Genomic DNA, 14609 nt, shown 5'->3' on the forward strand with positions numbered 1-14609 from the left:
ATTGCTCAATGAGCAATTGTTTCACCATCTGAAAGCATAATATCTCAACCAAGGAAGGTTATAAACATTATTGTGGCATTATCTATAAAACCGCAATATTCACATTTCTTCATTGCAATTGCCTCATACTTTGTGCTTGGACAAAGTCCTTTGAAGGATTCTGGTCACTCAGTCTTTGGACAGATGTGTTGAATTGGCCAAAACGGGAGGTCGCAGCAGCTGTCAAGCCACCTGACTTCACCTCGATGCTGTGCGATATAAAACCAGGTACCACAGGCCGTTTGACAACATACGTGCTGAAAATTTGCAGATTTCACAAATTTGTATTTGGCTCTCACTTTTATTGTTCTTGTTATCCTTGATGGCTGAATTTCAGCAGTTTGGTTGGTATCAAGCTAAGATTATTGAAGCATATTGAAGCTGGATAAGGATCCACAGTCAGTCAGAGCTGATGACCAATCTCTGTGTTTACTAAATGATGTGTGACTTGAATTATTATTGTCACATATGTTGGGATATAGTGAAAAGTATTATTTCTTGTGCGCTATATGGACAAAACATACCGTTCAGAGAGTACATAGGAGAGAAGGAAAGGACTGGGCACAGAATATAGTGTTGCAGTTACAGGTAGGGTGAAGAGAAAGATCAGAGGACTGGTCTGTCTGCGTACACCTTCAACAGTTAATGTTCTATCCCAGAAAGCTTTTATTTATAGAGATGTACATTATAAACGTCCTAACCCAACAACAAGTTTCAGTTTACTTCTAAATATTGGAGTACAAGCGAATAATTCCCAGTTAATGCCCAACCCCTGAACACAATTAAATATGCGATTGCTATACAATTATCAGTTGCTTTCTGTTGTGGCAGCAGCATTTGTGACCAAGTACTTGCCGTAGCCATCTTTATCAAAATAGTTTTCAGAAAGACCTCAAGATTGGTGTTGTGTTCCTTATTCTAACAGCAGCCTGATGCCATCTAATGTTCTGTTGTTCAGGTGAAAGTACTGAGAGTCCTACTGTATTGGATCACCTGCATAGTGGAGCTGCTGCTCCAGGGCTGCAAAATGCTAGTGCCTAGATGAACTCAGTAGCATTTCAAATGGTCAACTCCTCACCCAGTTTACTTGGCCATCATACTTGAGTTGTGAAATTTGTAATGAAGAGATACTCAGAGGACGATCTTACCAAAAGAGTTTTAAGTGTTTTCAGGATCCTTAAAGGGAAGGGGGATCAACCCCAAGTCATGGTCCACATAGGCACTTAAGACATAAGTAGGAAAAGGGATGGGGGTGTAAGGCAGAAATTCAGGGAGTTAGGGTGGAAGCTTAGAGCTAGAACAAACAGAGTTGTTATCTCTGGTTTGTTACCCGTGCCACGTGCTAGTGAGGAGAGGAATAGGGAGAGCAGTTGAACACGTGGCTACAGGGATGGTGCAGGAGGGAGGGATTCAGATACCTGAATAATTGGGGCTCATTCTGGGGTAGGTGGAACCTCTACAAACGGGATGGTCTACACCTGAACCATAGGGGTACCAATATCCTGGGGGGGGAAATTTGCTAATGCTCTTCGCGAGGGTTTAAACTAATTCAGCAGGGGGATGGGAACCTGAATTGTAGCTCCAGTGTACAGGAGGTTGAGAGTAGTGAGGTCACGAATAAGGTTTCAAGGTCGCAGGAGTGTACCGGCAGGCAGGAAGGTGGTTTGAAGTGTGTCTACTTCAACGCCAGGAGCGTCCGGAATAAGGTGGGTGAACTTGCAGCATGGGTTGGTACCTGGGACTTCGATGTTGTGGCCATTTCGGTCACATGGATAGGGCAGGGACAGGAATGGTTGCTGCAGGTTCCGGGGTTTAGATGTTTCAGTAAGATCAGGGAAGGTGGTAAAAGAGGGGGAGGTGTGGCATTGTTAGTCAAGGACAGTATTACGGTGGCAGAAAGGACGTTTGATGAGGACTCGTCTACTGAGGTAGTATGGGCTGAGGTTAGAAACAGGAAAGGAGAGGTCACCCTGTTGGGAGTTTTCTATAGGCCTCCAAAAAGTTCCAGAGATGTAGAGGAAAGGATTGCAAAGATGATTCTGGATAGGAGCGAAAGTAACAGGGTAGTTGTTATGGGGGACTTTAACTTTACAAATATTGACTGGAAATGTTATAGTTTGAGTACTTTAGAGGGGTCAGTTTTTGTCCAATGTGTGCAGGAGGGTTTCCTGACACAGTATGTAGATAGGCCAACAAGAGGCGAGGCCACATTGGATTTGGTACTGGGCAATGAACCAGGCCAGGTGTTAGATTTGGAGGTAGGTGAGCACTTTGGTGATAGTGACCACAATTCGGTTACGTTTACTTTAGTGATGGAAAAGGATAGGGTATATACCGCAGGGCAAGAGTTATAGCTGGGGGAAAGGAAATTATGATGCGATTAGGCAAGATTTAGGGTGCATAGGATGGGGAAGGAAACTGCAGGGGATGGGCACAATTGAAATGTGGGGCTTGTTCAAGGAAAACCTACTGCGTGTCCTTGATAAGTATGTACCTGTCAAGCAGGGAAGAAGTGGTCGAGCGAGGGAACCGTGGTTTACTAAAGAAGTTGAATCTCTTGTGAAGAGGAAGAAGGAGACTTATGTAAAGATGAGACGTGAAGGCTCAGTTAGGGCGTTTGAGAGTTACAAGTTAGCCAGGAAGGACCTAAAGAGAGAGCTAAGAAGAGCCAGGAGGGGACATGAGAAGTCTTTGGCAGGTAGGATCAAGGAAAACCCTAAAGCTTTCTATAGGTATGTCAGGAGTAAAAGAATGACTAGGGTAAGATTAGGGCCAGTCAAGGACAGTAGTGGGAAGTTGTGTGTGGAGTCCGAAGAGATAAGAGAGGCGCTAAATGAATATTTTTCGTCAGTATTCACACAGGAAAAAGACAATGTTGTCGAGGAGAATACTGAGATACAGGCTATTGGACTAGACGAGATTGAGGTTCATGAGGAGGAGGTGTTAGCAAATCTGGAAAGTGTGAAAATAGATAAGTCCCCCGGGCCGGATGGGATTTATCCGAGGATTCTCTGGGAGGCGAGGGAGGAGATTGCAGAGCCTTTGGCTTTGATCTTTATGTTGTGATTGTCTACAGGAATAGTGCCAGAAGACTGGAGGATAGCAAATGTTGTCCCCTTGTTCAAGAAGGGGAGTAGAGACAACCCTGGTCATTATAGACCAGTGAGCCTTACTTCTGTTGTGAGCAAAGTTTTGGAAAGGATTATAAGAGATAGGATTTATAATCATCTAGAAAGGAATAATTTGATTAGGGATAGTCAACACGGTTTTGTGAAGGGTAGGTCGTGCCTCACAAACCTTATTGCGTTCTTTGAGAAGGTGACCAAAGAGGTGGATGAGGGTAAAGCAGTTGATGTGGTGTATATGGATTTCAGTAAAGCGTTTGATAAGGTTCCCCATGGTAAGCTATTGTAGAAGATACGGACGCATGGGATTGAGGGTGATTTAGCGGTTTGGATCAGAAATTGGCTAGCTGTAAGAAGACAGAGGGTGGTGGTTGATGGGAAATGTTCATCCTGGAGTTCAGTTACTAGTGGTGTACCGCAAGGATCTGTTCTGGGGTCACTGCTGTTTGTCATTTTTATAAATGACCTGGATGAGGACGTAGAAGGATGGGTTAGTAAATTTGCAGACGGCACTAAAGTCGGCGGAGTTGTGGACAGTGCGGAAGGATGTTGCAGGTTACAGAGGGACATAGATAAGTTGCAGAGCTGGGCTGAGCGGTGGCAAATGGAGTTTAATGCGGAAAAGTGTGAGGTGATTCACTTTGGAAGGAGTAACAGGAATACAGAGTACTGGGCTAATGGTAAGATACTTGGTAGTGTGGATGAGCAGAGAGACCTCGGTGTCCATGTGCATAGATCCCTGAAAGTTGGCACCCAGGTTGATAGGGATGTTCAGAAGGCGTACGGTGTGTTAGCTTTTATTGGTAGAGGGATTGAGTTTCGGAGCCATGAGGTCATGTTGCAGCTGTACAAAACTCTGGTGCGGCCGCACTTGGAGTATTGCGTACAGTTCTGGTCGCCGCATTATAGGAAGAATGTGGAAGCATTGGAAAGGGTGCAGAGGAGATTTACCAGGATGTTGCCTAGTATGAGGAAAGGCTGAGGGACTTGAGGCTGTTTTCGTTAGAGAGAAGAAGGTTAAGAGGTGACTTCATACAAGCATACAAGATGATCAGAGGATTAGATAGGGTGGACAGTGAGAGCCTTTTTCCTCGGATGGTGATGACTAGCACGAGGGGACATAGCTTTAAATTGAGGGGTGATAGATATAGGACAGATGTCAGAGGTAGGTTCTTTACTCAGAGAGTAGTAAGGGTGTGGAATGCCCTGCCTGCAACAGTAGTGGACTCGCCAACATTAAGGGCATTTAAATGGTCATTGGATAACATATGGATGATATTGGAATAGTGTAGGTTAGATGGGCTTTAGATTGGTTTCACAGGTTGGCGCAACATCGAGGGCCGAAGGGCCTGTACTGCGCTGTAATGTTCTATGTTCTAAGTGCTGAACGAGCATGAAAACAGGAGAGAATTGCGCTGATCTTTTGGGTGAGTTAAAAATCCAATCTTACCACACACTGAGCAAAAAATGAAGCAAGGTCTGTTTTCCTCCAGCAGGGGGAGGGACCTAAGCTCGCCCAAAAGCCAGCAACTCTCAGCAGTGGGCCAATCGATCGACACCACCTCCGCCCGCCTCCCCTTAGGTCCCACCCATTTATGACCCACCACAGTAGACCCCACCCGCTAATGCCTGGCCCCCTTGGCACTGTCTGGTGTCCGCTGGGCATTACAAGTGTGCCAGTCTGGCAGTGTCAGGGTGCCAGGCTGTGTCGACCATCCAGGGGGCTTAAGGGCCTCTGGTCCTACCGCCGAGGCTATCACGACAGGTCCATGTTGATGGGGACACATGTGATCCTTGCCGATGAGGACCTTCACCGGTGAGGCCGCCAAGATAAGTGAGCCAAGATAATTCCGTCCCAGGCTCACTAATAATATTTAATTCTGTGAAAGGCTGATCTCGTCAGATATCCGGTGCCGGTAACATTGCGATAAGTGCCTATCTCACCATCTTACCAGCTCATCCCGTCCATCGACTGACAGGATGAGAAGGTGAGATCACCCCCTCAGTCTTTACATCCAAATATCTTTTGGAGGCACTATTAAATGTTGGGAAAGTTTTTAAAATTACATTTTAAATCTTGTCATTATGCAGCAGGAACACAGATGTAATAGAAAATAAAATGTAGCTAACAAATAATAAAGATAGAGACAAATACTTGCAACTGGCATTGAACATTATTAAAGAAAGTCAAATGGGGTGGTAGCAATGAGGGTACAACATTATGCAAACAAAATAGCGGGGGGCAGGGATGGGGGGGAGGGGCGGGGGGGGATTTCCCACTCCTGTTTTATGCAGGTGGAAACAGCAGGAGGGACGGAGAATCGAGCGAAGTACCAAAATGGCTTTTATGCCAGCATATTTTCCCCACTTGACCCCCCCAGCTAAAGATAGAGACCAAATCTTCAAAGGTTGGGATCCCCATTTACAGCTACGTATCAATGCAGAGATTATCCCCACATGTTGGACTGTCCATTTGCGGAGGTGTGCCCTCATGCCAGGTCTCCCAGATGTTCACCTGGTGAACAGAACCCGTGAGTACGGCCCCAGGGCGGAGAGGGTCACACCATTGGGGCAGTGTCAGGGGGGTTCCGAGGGGGAGGTGCTGGTTGTTCCGTGTCTGTGGGGGGGGCGGGGAGAGAGGTTGGTGACACAAGCTCCATTGTGACCATGTTCCGTTTTTCTATTTTTATCTTTTTTAAAAGGAGCGCCCTTTCAGAAGCCTACGTTGCAGACGGGGTGGTCTCATTCAGAGCCCACTCCACCGACATGACACCATGGGACCTACCTCCTGGCTTTTTTTCACTAAATGTCAAAAGATATGACAGGAAAAGCCGGCATTGCACCCAGGGGTCTACACAGCACTTTTCCCACTAGAGTTAGCATAGAATCCCGACTGTGCAGAAAGAGACCATCTGGCCCATCGAGTCCGCACCAACTCTCTGAAAGAGCATCCCACCCAGGATCTCTCCTCCACCCTTTACCAGTAACCCCACACCTTTACCATGGATAATCCATGGTTAATCTACACATCTTTGGACACTAAGGGCCAATTTAGCATGGCCCAATCCACCCAACCTGTACATCTGTGGAGTGTGGGAGAAAACCAGCGCACCAAGAGGAAACCCACGCAGACACAGCGAGAACATCCAAACTCCACACAGTCACCCAAGGCCAGAATTGGAGACGGGTCCCGGTGCTGTGAGGCAGCAGTGCTAACCACTGTGCCGCCCGATGACACTTAGCCAAAAAATGGCAAAAGTTTGCCCAATAAATATATTAAAAATGCTATCTTATTAACATACAATATCAAACATGCAAATTTCCCAGAAAATTAAAATAGGAGAATAATTCCTCCATAGAAACTGCATCAGATGACGTTTGGCCACAACAAAGAATCATATATCCACCAGGGAACCTACTTCGGTGGGCTCTGACTCTATATCACTTTCAGACAATGCAAAGTCTACACTGGTTGAACTTAAACCATTCCAAATTGATATATTCCCTAAAGCATGTGAAGGTGACTCCTTGAATTTTTGGTGCAAGTTTATTATGTGTTTCACAATTGATGATGTAGTGGGGATTATGCAGCAAATAAAGCTGCGACAGAAAGGAGAAACTTGGCTAGATAGCCCATTAAGTGTCACGACCTCCAACCAAGGCAGCTATTTTATGAAAGCTATTTCTCAGCTATTATGTCCTGAAAGACCACCTTTTACTCGAATAGCCCATCTTTGCTAAATAGCTAGGAGCAAAATTATAATTGCTTTTACTAACTCAGCAACCAATATCTTAGATATTTCACAATCATGTTCAGTACACAACTAACATTGTTTCTAGATGTCTGTAAATGAACACCTACCCCTAGGTACTCAGCTGTCAGTAGTTTTTCTCCTGATAATTCTCCAGGCTGAGGTTTCAATATTTCGGCCTTGTCCAGGTCGGCTTCCATTGCATCCTGATCATCCTATTATTGAGATTGTAATAAATTACTAAAGCAAATAAATACATAACACATAAATAAACCAGGTTACTCTAATTTTTTTACTTCTGTCCTGTTATACGGTCAGAAGCTGGGCAGCTTTTAAAAGGTTAAAACGAAGTAAATAGAGTTTAATGTTGCAAGTGCCAAAATACCTCTATCCCATCGTCCAGAACTAATGATTGTAAATTATCTAAGAAACAACAAGGAGCAAAAACATTGGTGGGTATAAACTGCCCAACTGTAGTCGTAATGTTGGGAAAAGTATGAGACAGGAATCCAGAGATGCATGTGTTAAAGGAACATCTGTGATTATGGGCGATTTTAATCTGCTTATAGATTGGGAGAGTCAAATTAGTCACAGTACAATAGAGGAGGAATTTCTGGAGTGCATACGAGGTGGTTTTCTGGAGCAATTCATTGAGGAACCAACAAGGGAGCAGGCCATCTTGGACTGGGTGTTGTTCAATGAGAAAGGATTAGTTGACAATCTGGTTGTGACAGAACTCTTGGGGACGAGTGACCATAATATGGTAGATTCTTTGTCAAGGTGGATAGTGATGTAGTTGATTCCGAGACCAGGCTCCGGAATCTCAATAAAGTAACTATGATGGTATGAAGCATGAATTGATCATGATGGACTGGGAAACATTACTGAAAGGAAATTCAGTGGACAGGCATGGGCTGGCACTTAAAAAGCAAATAGGTGAACTCCAGAAGTTGTTTATTCCTTTTTGGTACAAGAGTGGTAAGGGAGTTGTGGCCAAAACATGGCTTACAAGGGAAATAGTATCAGGTTCAAGGAAAAAGCATACAAATTGGTCAGAAAAAGCAATAGGCTTGAGGATTGGGAGCAGTTTAAAATTCAGCAAAGGAGGGCCAAGGGATCGATTAAGAAGGGAAAAATAGATATGAAAGTAAGCTAGCAGGGAACATAAAACTGACTCTAACAGTTTCTGTAAGTATAAAGAGAAAAAGATTGACAAAAATGAATGTCGGCCCCTTACAGTCAGAAACGGGAGAATTCATAACAGGAAATAAAGAAATGGCCGAGGAATTAAATTTGTACTTTGCTTCAGTCTTCACAAAGGAAGCCATGAATAATGTACCAGAAGTGCTGAGAGAAACATGTTTTAGTGAGGAGCTAAAAGGAAGTCAGCATTAGTAGAGAAATGGTTTTGGGGAAATTGATGGATTGAAGATGGATAAATCTCTAGGTCCTGATGATCTTCATTCCAGAGTACTTAAGGAAGTGGCCCTGGAAATAGTAGGTCCATTGGTAGTTATTTTCTGAAATTCTTTGGACTCTGGACAGGTTCCTACAGATTGGAGGGTAGCTAATGTAAGCTTGCTATTCAAAAAGGGAAGTAGAGAAAAAACAGAGAACTATAGACCATAAGCCTGACGTTGGTACCGGGGAATAAGTCCATTATCAAGAATTTCATAACCCAGCATTTGGAAGGCAGTGGTATAATCAGACAAATTCAGCATGGATTTACAAAAGGGAAATCATGCTTGACGAATATATTGGAATTCTTTGAGGATGTAACCAATAGAGTTGACTGAGGATAACCAGTGGATGTGGTTTATTTAGACTTCCCGAAGGCTTTCAACAAGGTGTCACATAACAGACTACTATGTAAAGTTAAAGCACATAGGATTGCAGATAATGTCTTGAGATGGATTGAAAGCTGGCTAGCAGATAGGAAGGAAAGAATTGACATAAATGGGTCTTTTTCTGATTGGCAGTCTTGTGGACTTGTAGACTTCCACAGGGATCTGTGCTAGGCCCCCAACTGTTCACATTATATTATAATGATTTGGAGGAGGGAACTACATGTATTATCTCCAAATTTCAAATGATACCAAGTTGGGTGGGAGGGTGAGCTGTGAGGAGGATGCAGAGATGCTTCAGCGTGATTTGAACAGGCTGAGTGTGTGGACATATGAATGGCAGATGCAGTATAATGTGAATAAATGGGAGGTTATCCACTTTGGTAGCAATAATAGGAAGACAGATTATTACTTGAATAGGTATAAATTGAAAGATGTGGATACTCAACAAGACCTTGGTGTCCTCGTGCATCAATCGCTAAAAGTAAAGCATGCAGGTACAGCAGGCAGTAAAGAAGACAAATGGTATGTTGGCCTTCATAGTGAGAGGATTTGAATTTAGGATAGGGATGTTTTGCTGCAATTGTATAGGGTGTTGGTCAGGCCACACCTGGAGTAGTGTGTGTGCAGTTTTGGTGTCCTTATCTGAGGAAGGATGTCCTTGCTATAGAGGGAGTGCACCGAAGATTTACCAGGCTGATTCCTGGGATGGCACATCCGTCATATGAGGAGAGGCTAAGTTGGTTAGGATTATATTCACTGGAGTTCCAAAGAGAGAGAGGCTCTAATATAAACTTATAAAATTCTAACAGGATTAGACAGGGTAGTTTCAGAAAGAATGTTCCCAATGGTAGGAGGAGTTCAGAACTGGGGTCATAGTTTGAGGATAAGGGGTAAACATTTAAGAACTGAGGCGAGGAGAAATTTCTTCACCCAGAGGATAGCGAATGTGTGGAATTCACTACCACAGAATGTAGTTGAAGCCAAAACGTTGTCTGATTTCAAGAAGAAATTAGATATAGCTCTAGGGGCTAAAGGGATCAAAGGATATGGGGAGAAGGGGGGGATCAGGATATTGAATTTGATGACCAGCCATGATTAAAATGAATGTCGGAGCAGGCTCGAAGGGCCGAATGGCCTACTACTGCTTCTAGTTTCTATGCTTTTATGGACAGAAACAAAACAGACACAATAATTGGAGAATTTGTCCACTCAAATATAGGAAACCTTTAAAAAATTTATTTTAAATATTAGCATTAATTACGAGGAGAAGTTTGAGCAGACCAGGCATCTAATTGTACTTTCAATTCCATCATTATAAAAAGGTAATTAAAAACACCGTACTCCTCAGACTAGGGAAACCGTCCAAATGATAGAACTGAGTTGACAGGTAGTTTCCACTGGTAATATAAACTACAAAGTTCAATGTTCATTGATCATTATTGAATTTGTTAGATTTATACTGGTTACAGCTGTGAGTACCTTAAATACAAGCCAATTTTGATGTAACTGGATCATACGTATAAAAATGCCTTCCAGTTGGCAGAGAAAAATAATTCTTGCCTACCTCTTCTAGTTCTGTATATCTTGCTAGGCTTAAGAAGGAACAACACTGCGAAAAGCTTTTTCAAAGGTCAGATACACATTAACAATCATAAAGGACACCAGGGCTGCAGAAATATGTCGTATATGAACAATTGCCAAAATTACATCAGAGCTTTCACTTTTACCAACTTCTAGAAGAAATTATACTTACTTCATCATCATCTTCTTCCTCTTCATCATCAGAATCCGACTCTTCAAGCACCTCCTCTGTCAGATGTGCATTTAAAAGTTATAGCCATGTCATTTTGAAAAACTAAAATGAATAGCCCGCCAATTTACAGAAACTTTGAAAGTTAATTAGCAGCATTTTATAATTGGTGTTTAATACAGCAAATCATAGGACATGCACTTATTGCTTTTTTTTAAAGCGATCTTTAGATCACTGACAACATTGAGAAAATATTTTTATTTGCATTGCTTCTCTTGTACACTAACCTGAATTGAGTTGCTTTATAATAAACTCGAGCTGTCTGTTCATCTCAGTATTGCCTTCTTTAATAAAACATCGAAGAATTTCCTCCATGCCCTAGATGTGCATCAGGAAAGTGGCATAAGGAAACCAAATCACAGAAATAGTCGATGAATAAAGTCTCTGCCCCCGCTCCGATACCTACCATTGCTTTTGCCTCCTCGCGTATTGAAGGGATGGCAAGGATGCTGTATAAAGCTCCATTAACATACGGCCTTATCTGAAAGAAGTAGCTGGCATTCAGTTGATTCATATTTGGTAACAAAAGCGAAGAGTTTTATTATCTCATAACTATTTGGTAATTTTGTAGTCATATTATGTTTTAAAATCAAAGACAGATTGATGTTGAAAGCTAGAAAAGGAATCAGACTTTAATTGGAACAGGTTGCAAATATTTTTCTACATGTGATTAAAGCATGAACAGGCTTGTTTGATTATTAAATAGTGGACTACCTGAATCATGCTTCCAATGTGTTGCAATAAATACCATAATCAGAGCTGGACTCTGGAATCATAACTGGATTCTAAGATTTATTTATGAGAAGAAGAAACAATAACTAATCTAAAGGATGAATAGTCGTATGGTAGTACAGAACTTGAGTATTGTTGAAAAAATACATTTTGTCACAGCTTTTTGTCTTGCACTCACCAAGACAATCGCAAGAATACCAATGTCTGGGGAAATAACAACTTTATACTGTGTAAAAAGACAGTGCTAATTGGCTGGCAAGTGGACTCTGATTGGTAGTGATGTTGTCAGGGAGAATGCATCAGTTAATTGTGACTGACAGAAAACTGCTAAGCATTGTTTGAAAATTTAAACTCGACAGTTTGTCTCTGGTTGGGCAAGGCATTGCCCTGAGGTTCATGTCTTTTTCAGCAGTGCTCTAAAGGATTACATTTATTTGGAAACCTAGTTGTGGTTTCTGTACTTCCTATCTCCCCAACAGAGAGTTATTAAAGCATAAACTGGTTTAACACAAGTTGCTATAATACAATATTGAAATGGAATTTGATTATTTTAAAAAAAGGAAGAATATAAAAGGGTATAAAGAAAGAACAGAAAAATTGGTAAGTGTGCACAGGGCAGGTGTCAGCAAAAATGTGATGGGCTAAAAGGCTGTCTTATGTGCTTCAAACTGCATGATTCATGATCGCACACTTACACAAAAAGTTCACCCATTTCACTCTGACACCAGGGCTCTCTCCATCCTGCTCCTTTTCATATAAATGTGTAAAGTGAGATTCCATCAGAAGATTACAAGATATTTTTATCCTACCACATGAATGTTCTTAGACTAACATCTTACACAATAAATCTTCAAAACAGTTAAAGGTGGCTTTGTTTTAATTTTTAAAATGATATGAATTTAGTAAATTATTTGGTGGTCTCTATGTCTTTGATGAAGAAATTCAGACATTGGACTAACTATTATGACATAATGCTTCTTAATTAAAAACACAGTAACAATAGTATGTGTACAATTATATATATATAAAATCATTTTCCACTAGTTCTTCTGATCTTGATAATCTGTCCTCTCCCAAAGAGCAACAACTGGGGAATTTACAAGTCACTGCCAATCTACAAAAACTTGTAAACTTCCTACCACAATTAGCCTGTTTAGGTCATTTCTCCACAGGAAATATGTGGGCAGAAAATCGCAACTCCAGACTACTCCCGACCAGGCGTGGATAAGCATTGAGTGCACTAATATAATTTTAAAAATTTTATTAAATTATTTCCAGAAACAAAGTAAACACTGACATTTTTATCATGCACTTCGAGATTGTACCTCATGATTTTCATGACCCAAAAGGTCAGACAACACCTTCAGCACCCGTCTTGCATCTTCTGCACATTTCCTTTTACCTGAAAGGCAGTAACACGTGTTTTCTTTAGATTTTAACTGGTTGAAGTACAGAAGTCCTTATTTATGAAACACGATTCTCGAATGAACAGGTCTGTTTGATTATTAAATAGCAGGTTATCTGAATCATTCTTCCAATGTGTTACAATCAACATCATAACCAGGGCCACATCAGGAGACTGGCACATTCCTTCTCATTTATATCAATAAGAAGAAGAAACAATACTAACTAATCAAATGGATTGAATGATTTGTTTATCTTTAAAAGCAGAAGTAGTTTCTATCCAAATTGGTAGCATTCTAACAACACAGGAATTCCAAATGTACCAGAATTGTTAGAATTATCTCTGCAATTGTTCTCTATCATGGGATTTTACAGTCTGGCTCAAATGGAAACTGATTATGTAAAAAGAAATGGATGTCTGGAAACAAAGAGCTGAATTTTATCTTCAATACAGTTCAGTCTCACTATCCAAGTTTATTTTCACAACTCTCAACAGAATTGCACTAAAAACGTTAATGACATAAAAATGAACAAGGTGCTCACTTTTGAATAGGAGCTCCTGCCCTCTGAAAATCAGCTGTGGATAAACTAATTACAACATAATTGCTTGCCAACTCCTTTGGCCTGGGAGTTTGTATGGTACCCTGCATCTGCTGACAGAATTCACCGTTAGTTAACTCTTATTGGGTGTTTTGGACAACTCTTTTCTGGACAGAAGCATTGAAAAAAATCAGCAGCTCTCCGTTGTACCATTCTTGCTCAAATTGCATCTCAATTGCAAAAAGACCATAAGATAATAATAGGAGCAGGAGTAGGTCTTTTAGCATTTGAACTTGACCTGCCATTTAAAAAGATCATGGCTGATCTGATTGTGGCCTTAACTCCACTTTCTTGCCATCTCCAAAACCCTTGACGCCCTTGTAGATCCAATCTGTCTAAAGCACCGTTGAATATATTCAATGACCTAGCCTCCAGAGCTCTCTGGAGAGGAGAATTCCAAAGATTAATGACCTTCTGCGGAAATAAATTCCTCCTCATCTCAGTCCCCTTACTTTTAAGCTGAACACACTTGCTCTAGATTCTCCCATGAGGGGAAATATCCTTTCAGCATCCATCTGTCAAGCCCTCTCAGAATCCTATTTGTTTCAGTAAGGTCATTCTTCTAAACTCCAGTGGCGTTATGATCAGAGCTGGTACTCACAATCTTCCCTTCTAATGCATTCCTGATGTCAGCCATGCCTCTGTTGAAATTGCCATGCACACGTATAAGTGTAATAGAGCTAAACTGAGGTAATGGTTACCCATCAGACCCGTATGTCTTCTAGCAGCTGCTTTCAGAAGACAAAAATAGGAAGCTAGGGTGGGTTGGACAACTTTTCAGGCATAAACAGGCTGTAGCATAGGAACTAGAAGAGAACAAAATAACATTAAGTGGCAGAAGTGAGACACTCTCAATCTCTGATTTGTGTTGGACTAACTAATACGTCAGACTAGATATGGAGTTCAGAATTCTTCTCAATATCCTTTGGTCAGAAATAGAAAAATAAAACAATGACACCGACAATTTTGGTTTTGGAACATTGTCCAATGCGTCTTTTACTGAAATGCCAGACAGCATTTCACCGTTAACCACTAAAATCCAAATGCACTGATGGCAGCATTTCCGTTTTAGAAAATACACTCAAGATAAAGAGATGCTGTAATAAATTTCAGATCTGCACCTAGCCTCTGCCTTAAGAGGTTCTCTGCACTTGTGAACTTAACTGCCTCATATCTAGTCATATGAAAAAAGTTAGTTGTTTGGGTTATTACAATGTTGCTGTGTTGTTATGTGAACTAACTATGGTGAATTTGCATCGATCCGATGTATGTATCTCCCGTATTCCAAAAAGTGGACTGA

At 41.5% G+C, this 14609-nt stretch overlaps 1 protein-coding gene across 20 annotated transcripts in view; it reads right to left on the reverse strand.

Moving 5' to 3' along the window:
* Positions 1-14609, reverse strand: part of armc9 (armadillo repeat containing 9) — a 117005-nt gene that overhangs the window by 27292 nt on the left and 75104 nt on the right. For all 20 annotated transcript variants that reach the window (XR_013497009.1, XM_078207418.1, XM_078207485.1 and 17 more), the window contains 5 exons: positions 12631-12707; positions 10980-11054; positions 10801-10891; positions 10517-10572; positions 7027-7131 (listed from right to left, as the gene is read on the reverse strand). Coding sequence is in view for 19 of the 20 variants with exons in the window: in XM_078207418.1 (XP_078063544.1) it covers positions 7027-7131; positions 10517-10572; positions 10801-10891; positions 10980-11054; positions 12631-12707 (404 nt within the window). In the remaining variant the exon portion in view is untranslated. The remainder of the gene's footprint in view (positions 1-7026; positions 7132-10516; positions 10573-10800; positions 10892-10979; positions 11055-12630; positions 12708-14609) is intronic.

Source organism: Mustelus asterias, chromosome 3, assembly GCF_964213995.1.
Source record: "Mustelus asterias chromosome 3, sMusAst1.hap1.1, whole genome shotgun sequence".
In the NCBI taxonomy this organism is placed as follows: Eukaryota; Metazoa; Chordata; class Chondrichthyes; order Carcharhiniformes; family Triakidae; genus Mustelus; species Mustelus asterias.